The sequence below is a fragment of the Oncorhynchus tshawytscha genome, unplaced genomic scaffold (assembly GCF_018296145.1).
Source record: "Oncorhynchus tshawytscha isolate Ot180627B unplaced genomic scaffold, Otsh_v2.0 Un_contig_19552_pilon_pilon, whole genome shotgun sequence".
In the NCBI taxonomy this organism is placed as follows: Eukaryota; Metazoa; Chordata; class Actinopteri; order Salmoniformes; family Salmonidae; genus Oncorhynchus; species Oncorhynchus tshawytscha.
The window spans coordinates 64,208-74,699 of NW_024608687.1; the positions used below are offsets into that span (position 1 = coordinate 64,208).

At 45.6% G+C, this 10,492-nt stretch overlaps 1 protein-coding gene across 1 annotated transcript; it reads right to left on the minus strand.

Moving 5' to 3' along the window:
- Positions 1-3,231: 3,231 nt before the first annotated feature.
- LOC121843724 (mucin-3A-like) lies at positions 3,232-9,182 on the minus strand. The gene is made up of 5 exons (XM_042313512.1): positions 9,039-9,182; positions 8,095-8,202; positions 4,318-4,425; positions 4,032-4,220; positions 3,232-3,959 (listed from the first exon to the last, which is right to left on the minus strand). The coding sequence occupies exons 2-5, from the start codon at positions 8,123-8,125 to the stop codon at positions 3,247-3,249; spliced, it is 1,041 nt and encodes a 346-aa protein (XP_042169446.1). The 5' UTR covers positions 8,126-8,202; positions 9,039-9,182; the 3' UTR covers positions 3,232-3,246.
- Positions 9,183-10,492: the final 1,310 nt, after the last annotated feature.

A 10,492-nucleotide genomic window follows, 5' to 3' on the forward strand; every position in this document is an offset into this window, starting at 1 on the left:
TTGGTCCAGGTGTCTATAGGTCCTGATATAATGTTGTGTTCTCTACAGGTGTCTATAGGTCCTGTTATAATGCTGTGTTCTCTACAGGTGTCTATAGGTCCTGATATAATGTTGTGTTCTCTCCAGGTGTCTATAGGTCCTGATATAATGCTGTGTTCTCTCCAGGTGTCTATAGGTCCTGATATAATGCTGTGTTCTCTCCAGGTGTCTATAGGTCCTGATATAATGCTGTGTTCTCTCCAGGTGTCTATAGGTCCTGATATAATGCTGTGTTCTCTCCAGGTTGGTCCAGGTGTCTATAGGTCCTGATATAATGCTGTGTTCTCTCCAGGTGTCTATAGGTCCTGATATAATGTTGTGTTCTCTCCAGGTTGGTCCAGGTGTCTATAGGTCCTGATATAATGCTGTGTTCTCTCCAGGTGTCTATAGGTCCTGATATAATGTTGTGTTCTCTCCAGGTTGGTCCAGGTGTCTATAGGTCCTGATATAATGTTGTGTTCTCTCCAGGTGTCTATAGGTCCTGATATAATGCTGTGTTCTCTCCAGGTGTCTATAGGTCCTGATATAATGCTGTGTTCTCTCCAGGTGTCTATAGGTCCTGATATAATGTTGTGTTCTCTCCAGGTGTCTATAGGTCCTGATATAATGCTGTGTTCTCTCCAGGTGTCTATAGGTCCTGATATAATGCTGTGTTCTCTCCAGGTGTCTATAGGTCCTGATATAATGCTGTGTTCTCTCCAGGTTGGTCCAGGTGTCTATAGGTCCTGATATAATGCTGTGTTCTTCTAGGTTGGTCCAGGTGTCTATAGGTCCTGATATAATGTTGTGTTCTCTCCAGGTGTCTATAGGTCCTGATATAATGTTGTGTTCTCTCCAGGTTGGTCCAGGTGTCCATAGGTCCTGATATAATGCTGTGTTCTCTCCAGGTTGGTCCAGGTGTCTATAGGTTCTGATATAATGCTGTGTTCTCTCCAGGTTGGTCCAGGTGTCTATAGGTTCTGATATAATGCTGTGTTCTCTCCAGGTGTCTATAGGTCCTGATATAATATTGTGTTCTCTCCAGGTTGGTCCAGGTGTCTATAGGTTCTGATATAATGTTGTGTTCTCTCCAGGTTGGTCCAGGTGTCTATAGGTCCTGATATAATGTTGTGTTCTCTCCAGGTTGGTCCAGGTGTCTATAGGTCCTGCTATAATGTTGTGTTCTCTCTAGGTGTCTATAGGTCCTGATATAATGTTGTGTTCTCTCCAGGTGTCTATAGGTCCTGATATAATGTTGTGTTCTCTCCAGGTGTCTATAGGTCCTGATATAATGTTGTGTTCTCTCCAGGTTGGTCCAGGTGTCTATAGGTCCTGATATAATGTTGTGTTCTCTCCAGGTGTCTATAGGTCCTGATATAATGTTGTGTTCTCTCCAGGTTGGTCCAGGTGTCTATAGGTCCTGATATAATGTTGTGTTCTCTCCAGGTGTCTATAGGTCCTGATATAATGTTGTGTTCTCTCCAGGTTGGTCCAGGTGTCTATAGGTCCTGATATAATGTTGTGTTCTCTCCAGGTTGGTCCAGGTGTCTATAGGTCCTGATATAATGTTGTGTTCTCTCCAGGTTGGTCCAGGTGTCTATAGGTCCTGATATAATGTTGTGTTCTCTCCAGGTTGGTCCAGGTGTCTATAGGTTCTGATATAATGCTGTGTTCTCTCCAGGTTGGTCCAGGTGTCTATAGGTCCTGATATAATGCTGTGTTCTCTCCAGGTTGGTCCAGGTGTCTATAGGTTCTGATATAATGCTGTGTTCTCTCCAGGTTGGTCCAGGTGTCTATAGGTTCTGATATAATGCTGTGTTCTCTCCAGGTTGGTCCAGGTGTCTATAGGTTCTGATATAATGCTGTGTTCTCTCCAGGTTGGTCCAGGTGTCTATAGGTCCTGATATAATGCTGTGTTCTCTCCAGGTTGGTCCAGGTGTCTATAGGTTCTGATATAATGCTGTGTTCTCTCCAGGTTGGTCCAGGTGTCTATAGGTTCTGATATAATGCTGTGTTCTCTCCAGGTTGGTCCAGGTGTCTATAGGTCCTGATATAATGTTGTGTTTCCAAGTCTGTAAATTTCTCCGTTCTTCTCTACTTATAGGAACTTAAATATAAACTTCATGTACTTTATGTTCCCTCTCTGCCCCTCCCTCTCTCTCTCTCTGCCCTCCCTCTCTCTCTCTCTCACTCTTTGCAGTCTTACAACTATGTAGTTCCCTATTTCTGTATCTCTCTCTCTGCCCCTCCCTCTCTCTCTCACTCACTCTTTGCAGTCTTACAACTATGTAGTTCCCTATTTCTGTATCTCTCTCTCTGCCCCTCCCTCTCTCTCTCTGCCCCTCCCTCTCTCTCACTCACTCTTTGCAGTCTTACAACTATGTACTTCCCTATTCCTGCATCTCTCTCTCTCTACTAGTTCAAACCCTCCTACCACATGTTATGTATGACAGCCCCTCCCTCTTCCTCCTTAACCAATCACATCTTTGCTCCTACATCACACAGTAGAGAGAGAGAGAGAGAGTGATAGAGAGATAGAAAATGAGATCAGTGAGAAAAAGAGAGTGAGAGACTCCTCTATGGATCATAGCACAGAAACACATTCATACATTCATGCAGACTGGAGGCTGTCGACAGAGAAGAGTTACTCTGCTACTGGAGGGTGACCTCCCTACATCTCTCTCTCCCTCCATCTCTCTCTCCCTCCATCTCTCTCTCCCTTCATCTGTCCCTCCATCTCAGCTCTGTGTGTCTAGTGACAGTGGTACATGCTGATGAGACAGGTACTGAGTTTACTGACAGCACCAGTGGAGGCTGGTGAGGGGAGGACTACTTATAGTAATGTCTAGAATGGAACGTATCAAACACATAGAAATATATTGGTGCTTTATTGATAAATACACAGAGTCTCATTTCCCATCAAGTGGAGTAAAAAACACTGAATAATCAAAGGTTCCTAAAAGCTACAAACTGTCTCTGTTTGTTCAAGTCAGTGTTACATTCACAGTAGAAACAATGAATGAATGAATGGACGTGCTGAATGTAATGACTGACAAACAAACAAAATAATGATGTAATGATAATGATGAACAGATGATTGAACTAACGAATGATGAATGAACGAGAACAAATAAACAATGAAAATGTTGAATAAAAAAATGTGATTAATACATGATTAAATGAATATATGAACAAATTAAGAAATTATTGATCAAATAAATGAATGAATTAAAAACACAAATTCATGACTAAATGACAACATGAAAACATGAAGACATGAAAACATGAAGATGTGAATTCATGCTGTGCCATGCAGATCAGTGACAGTAACATAGTGGAGACAGGCTGGATCTCTGGGGAAGTTGACAGTAGCATAGTGGAGACAGGCTGGATCTCTGTGGAAGTTGACAGTAGCAGAGTGGAGTCAGGCTGGATCTCTGGGGAAGTTGACAGTAGCATAGTGGAGACAGGCTGGATCTCTGTGGAAGTTGACAGTAGCAGAGTGGAGTCAGGCTGGATCTCTGGGGAAGTTGACAGTAGCATAGTGGAGACAGGCTGGATCTCTGGGGAAGTTGACAGTAGCATAGTGGAGACAGGATGGATCTCTGGGGAAGTTGACAGTAGTATAGTGGAGACAGACTGGATCTCTGGGGAAGTTGACAGTCGCATAGTGGAGACAGGATGGATCTCTGGGGAAGTTGACTGTAGTATAGTGGAGACAGACTGGATCTCTGGGGAAGTTGACAGTAGCATAGTGGAGACAGGATGGATCTCTGGGGAAGTTGATAGTAGCATAGTGGAGACAGGCTGGATCTCTGGGGAAGTTGACAGTAGCACAGTGGAGTCAGGCTGGATCTCTGGGGAAGTTGACAGTAGCATAGTGGAGACAGGCTGGATCTCTGGGGATGTTGACAGTAGCACAGTGGAGTCAGGCTGGATCTCTGGGGAGGCTGGATCTCTGGGGAAGTTGACAGTAACGTAGGTCACATTGTCTGAAACCTCTGTAGACGGACCAACATTGAAGTGGATGTCATCTCGACGAGGATTGGTTGTGTTGGTATAGATGGTGGTGATGTCACAGGCTGAATCTGGGTTCTGATTGGTTGCTGTGGCGTAGATAGGGTTAGTGATGGTTCCTGTGTCTGGATCTTGGTTGGTTGTCATGGAGTCAGGCATCAACAGGCTGGCAGAGTGTTTGGATGCTGAAGAGGAAAAAAAAGTTGTTTAGAAAAATCTATGTTTATTTTTGACATATTTGTTAATTGTTTAAATAATGTTTGCGTGTGATAACTAGTGTACCTGTTGGTCTCCTGTCTCTGTCTCTCCTCTGTCTGAAGAACATGAACAGCAGCAGACCCAGCAGTAGTAGAACAACACCCAGAACTCCACCAGAGAACATCACAACACCTAGAACACTCAGAACACCACCAGAGAACATCACAACACCTAGAACACCCAGAGCAACACCAGAGAACATCACATCACCTAGAACACTCAGAACACCACCAGAGAACATCACAACACCTAGAACACCCAGAGCAACACCAGAGAACATCACATCACCTAGAACACCCAGACCAACACCAGAGAACATCACATCACCTAGAACACCCAGACCAACACCAGAGAACATCACATCACCTAGAACACCCAGACACACCAGACCAACACCAGAGTACATCACATCACCTAGAACACCCAGATCAACACCAGAGTACATCACATCACCTAGAATACCCAGAACAACACCAGAGAACATCACATCACCTAGAACACCCAGACCAACACCAGAGAACATCACATCACCTAGAACACCCAGAACAACACCAGAGAACATCACCTAGAACACCCAGACCAACACCAGAGAACATCACAACACCTAGAACACCCAGAGCAACACCAGAGTACATCACATCACCTAGAACACCCAGATCAACACCAGAGAACATCACATCACATAGAACACCCAGAGACAGTACTCAGGCATAATGTAACAGTGATGCTACATTTAGCTCGTCTCTACTGTACTGTACCTCTGGGTTTCTACCATTTCAGAGGGAGGGAGGAGGGAAGACAACATTAGACACAGAAACAGGTGGTGTTGAAGAGAGCAGAACATAGAGAGGAAATGTCAATGAGATATCAATAGTCACAGTCAGATTATTCAATCTAATATCAAGTATCAGGCAAAGTCAATGTGTTGTTAATGTGGTGCAATGTTATTCACTGTCTGGAGGTGGAAGATGTAATGACTAGTTTCCACCACAAGGTGGTGTATCTTTAGATTCATAGTTGTAGTTTATGAGGACAGGATGCTTGGTAGTTGTAGTCCATGTTACCGTATGGTATTTTAATAAAGACCATGTTACAATATGATGCTTGGTAGTTGTAGTTAATCTCTCAGTGTCATGCGGTGCCGAGGGTTCATTATGTTACCTTGGTGATGCTGTCGTTACCTTGTATTCTAGTTATGTCTGTGGTGGTGATGCTGTCGTTACCTTGTGTTCTAGTCATGTCTGTGGTGATGCTGTTGTTACCTTGTGTTCTAGTCATGTCTGTGGTGATGCTGTTGTTACCTTGTGTTCTAGTCATGTCTGTGGTGGTGATGCTGTTGTTACCTTGTGTTCTAGTCATGTCTGTGGTGATGCTGTTGTTACCTTGTGTTCTAGTCATGTCTGTGGTGGTGATGATGTGTTACCTTGTGTTCTAATCATGTCTGTGGTGATGCTGTTGTTACCTTGTGTTCTAGTCATGTCTGTGGTGGTGATTCTGTTGTTACCTTGTGTTCTAGTCATGTCTGTGGGTGATGCTGTCGTTACCTTGTGTTCTAGTCATGTCTGTGGTGGTGATGATGTCGTTACCTTGTGTTCTAGTCATGTCTGTGGTGATGCTGTTGTTACCTTGTGTTCTAGTCATGTCTGTGGGTGATGCTGTTGTTACCTTGTGTTCTAGTCATGTCTGTGGGTGATGCTGTTGTTACCTTGTGGTCTAGTCATGTCTGTGGTGGTGATGCTGTTGTTACCTTGTGTTCTAGTCATGTCTGTGGTGGTGATGCTGTTGTTACCTTGTGTTCTAGTCATGTCTGTGGTGGTGATTCTGTTGTTACCTTGTGTTCTAGTCATGTCTGTGGTGGTGATGCTGTTGTTACCTTGTGTTCTAGTCATGTCTGTGGTGGTGATGCTGTTGTTACCTTGTGTTCTAGTCATGTCTGTAGTGATGCTGTTGTTAACTTGTGTTCTAGTCATGTCTGTGGTGGTGATGCTGTCGTTACCTTGTGTTCTAGTCATGTCTGTGGTGGTGATGATGTCGTTACCTTGTGTTCTAGTCATGTCTGTAGTGATGCTGTTGTTACCTTGTGTTCTAGTCATGTCTGTGGTGGTGATGCTGTCGTTACCTTGTGTTCTAGTCATGTCTGTGGTGGTGGTGATGCTGTTGCTCCTACTGTTCCATAAATAAGGAAGGAGAGCGAGAGAGAGAGAGAGAGAGAGTGCGCCTGCGTACTTGTTTACGTGTGTGGTTTGGGGTGTGTAATTCTGAGACTGAAAGTAGTACGCACTCTGTGTGTTTCAGAGGAAGTGGTGTGAACCTTGACCTACAATGACTGTAACTACTAGTCTCTCAATACAGAATCTCTCTGAGTACAGTTACCATACTAAAGATAATGACTATAACTACTAGTCTCCCAATACAGAACCTCTCTGAGTACAGTTACCATACTAAAGATAATGACTATAACTACTAGTCTCTCAGTACAGAACCTCTCTGAGTACAGATACAATACTAAAGATAATGACTATAACTACTAGTCTCTAATACAGAACCTCTCTGAGTACAGTTACCATACTAAAGATAATGACTATAACTACTAGTCTCTAATACAGAACCTCTCTGAGTACAGATACAATACTAAAGATAATGACTATAACTACTAGTCTCTAATACAGAACCTCTCTGAGTACAGTTGCCATACTAAAGATAATGACTGTAACTACTAGTCTCTAATACAGAACCTCTCTGAGTACAGATACAATACTAAAGATAATGACTATAACTACTAGTCTCTAATACAGAACCTCTCTGAGTACAGTTACCATACTAAAGATAATGACTATAACTACTAGTCTCTCAGTACAGAACCTCTCTGAGTACAGATACAATACTAAAGATAATGACTATAACTACTAGTCTCTAATACAGAACCTCTCTGAGTACAGTTACCATACTAAAGATAATGACTATAACTACTAGTCTCTAATACAGAACCTCTCTGAGTACAGATACAATACTAAAGATAATGACTATAACTACTAGTCTCTAATACAGAACCTCTCTGAGTAGTTACAATACTAAAGATAATGACTATAACTACTAGTCTCTCAATACAGAACCTCTCTGAGTAGTTACAATACTAAAGATAATGACTATAACTACTAGTCTCTCAATACAGAACCTCTCTGAGTAGTTACAATACTAAAGATAATGACTGAACAGGTTATAGGGACTAAATGACAAGGGTTAATATTAGTGACTGGGGGGAGGTAGGTGTGGAGATGAGATGTGATAGGGGAGAGGAGAGGAGGAGGCGTGAGAGGGAGATGTGAGGGGGGAGAGGGCGGTGTGGAGATGAGATGTGATAGGGGGGAGGAGAGGAGGAGGTGTGAGAGGGAGAGGAGGAGATGTGAGGGGGAGGGGGAGAGGAGAAGAGGCGACGTGAGAGGGAGATGTGAGGGGGGAGAGGGCGGTGTGGAGATGATATGTGATAGGGGAGAGGAGAGGAGGAGGCGTGAGAGGGAGATGTGAGGGGGAGGGGGAGAGGAGAGGAGGAGGTGTGAGAGGGAGATGTGAGGGGGGGGAGGGGGAGAGGAGAGGAGGAGGCGTGAGAGGGAGATGTGAGGGGGAGAGGAGAAGAGGCGACCTGAGAGAGAGAGGAGGAGATGTGAGGTGGGAGAACAAAAGGAAGACAGAGAGAGAAAGAGACGACAGAGGAGGGACAAAGATAAATGAAGAGAGAGAGAGATGTAGGCCTACAGATAAGTGTGTAGGCTTTAGAGAGCAGTTCTACTGAGGGTAATATACCTGCTGTGGAGTTTGAGGAGTCAGTTGCCATGGTGATGTGTGTTGATGGGTGTGTCGTGGAGAGGAGAGGTCTGGAGGTGATGGAGCCAGGGTTGGGAGGAACAGGAGCTGTAGAGAGAGATAGAGAGTCACGGAGAGAGTGAGAGTGAGAAAAAGAGAGAGAACGAAATAAAAGAGAAAGAGAAAGATAGAGAGAGTGAGTGAGGGAGAAAGATAGAGAGAGAGCGTGAGTGAGTGAGGGAGAAAGATAGAGAGAGTGAGTGAGTGAGGGAGAAAGATAGAGAGAGTGAGTGAGTGAGGGAGAAAGATAGAGAGAGTGAGTGAGAAAGATAGAGAGAGAGTGAGTGAGAAAGATAGAGAGAGAGCGTGAGGGAGAGAGATAGAGAGAGTGAGTGAGGGAGAGAGATAGAGAGAGAGTGAGGGAGAGAGAGAGAGAGTGAGTGAGTGAGTGAGTGAGTGAGAAAGATAGAGAGAGAGCGTGAGTGAGTGAGGGAGAAAGATAGAGAGAGTGAGTGAGGGAGAAAGATAGAGAGAGAGCGTGAGTGAGTGAGGGAGAAAGATAGAGAGAGTGAGTGAGTGAGTGAGGGAGAAAGATAGAGAGAGTGAGTGAGAAAGATAGAGAGAGAGTGAGTGAGAAAGATAGAGAGAGAGTGTGAGGGAGAGAGATAGAGAGAGTGAGTGAGGGAGAGAGATAGAGAGAGATAGAGAGAGAGAGTGAGGGAGAGAGAGAGAGAGTGAGTGAGTGAGGGAGAAAGATAGAGAGAGAGAGTGAGGGAGAAAGATAGAGAGAGTGAGTGAGTGAGGAAGAGAGAGAGAGTGAGTGAGAAAGATAGAGAGAGAGAGCATGAGGGAGAGACACAGAGATATAATGCATCAACACTAATAAATAATGTGTTAAATGTAATCAGACATAAACACACTGATAGAACGTCTTAGACACCAACCTCTGTCCACAGTGATCCTGACTTCAGTCTTGTGATACCACCACCATGTGTTTATCTCACACCAGTAGGTCCCTGAATCGTCTAGGACCAGGTTAGTGATGGTCACAGTGAAGACTCTTCTCTCTGTGTCGTCATACAGAGAGAATCTCCTTTATGAGTCACCGCTGGGTGCTGATGGGTTTGGGTTTTGATCACATCAACCCGGTTGGCCCAGATCCCTTTAGAGAGGTACTTCTGGTGTGTCTTAAACCCCCGGTCATAAGGACACTGAATGGTGTCATTTCCTCCTTCTGTCCCTCTCTTTGTGATCACTGCTGACATCACACAGATCACAGCTATGAAACAACCAAAGAAACACATTCACATCATCTCTACAATAACAGTTGCCATAGTCACCATGTGTCACAGACAGTCAGGTAAGGGAGATAGTTGAGTGACAGGTAGAGAATGTTAAATAATCTGGGACTGAGTGGTACAGTACAGTTATGTGTTCAGGACTACAGCAAAACAGTAAAACAGTGTTGAAGGATAAAGTACAGTATTGATCACTGTAGCGTACAATGATACATGCCAAGAATTGAGTGCTGTGTTCAGTGAGTAACACAGTTCAATATGGGGTGTGTATTAATGTAATATATTCTAATAGTACTCACCACAGAGGAGGCTGATGTTGACAGACATCAGATTCCTCATTTTTCTCTCTGGCTTCCCTCCTATGTTGTACAAATTATACTGTTCTCCACTCACTCAGACTCTCTCCCAGTCCCTCCTCGTAGCTATGAACACAACTCTAACCATGTTTAAGAGTTCTGGCTCTCTCTCTCCCTCCCTCTCCCCCTCCCTCCCTCCCTCCCTCCCTCCCTCCCTCCCTCCCTCCCTCCCTCCCTCCCTCCCTCCCTCCCTCTCTCCTCTCTCCCTCCCTCCCTCCCTCCCTCTCTCCCTCCCTCTCTCTCCCTCCCTCTCCCCCTCCCTCCCTCCCTCCCTCCCTCTCCCCTCCCTCCCTCCCCTCCCTCCCTCCCTCTCTCCCTCTCTCCCTCCCCCCTCCCTCCCTCCCTCTCTCCCTCTCTCTCTCCCTCCCTCCCTCTCCCCTCCCTCCCTCCCTCCCTCTCCACCTCCCTCCCTCCCTCCCTCCCTCCCTCCCTCCCTCCCTCCCTCCCTCCCTCCCTCCCTCTCTCCCTCCCTCCCTCCCTCCCTCTCTCCCTCCCTCCCTCTCTCCCTCTCCCTCCCTCCCTCCCTCCCTCCCTCCCTCTCTCCCTCTCTCCCTCTCTCCCTCTCTCCCTCCCTCCCTCCCTCCCTCCCTCCCTCCCTCCCTCTCTCCCTCTCTCTCTCCCTCCCTCTCTCCCTCCCTCCCTCCCTCCCTCCCTCCCTCCCTCCCTCCCTCTCTCCCTCTCTCCCTCTCTCCCTCCCTCCCTCCCTCCCTCCCTCCCTCCCACACTCAACATCAACAAAACTAA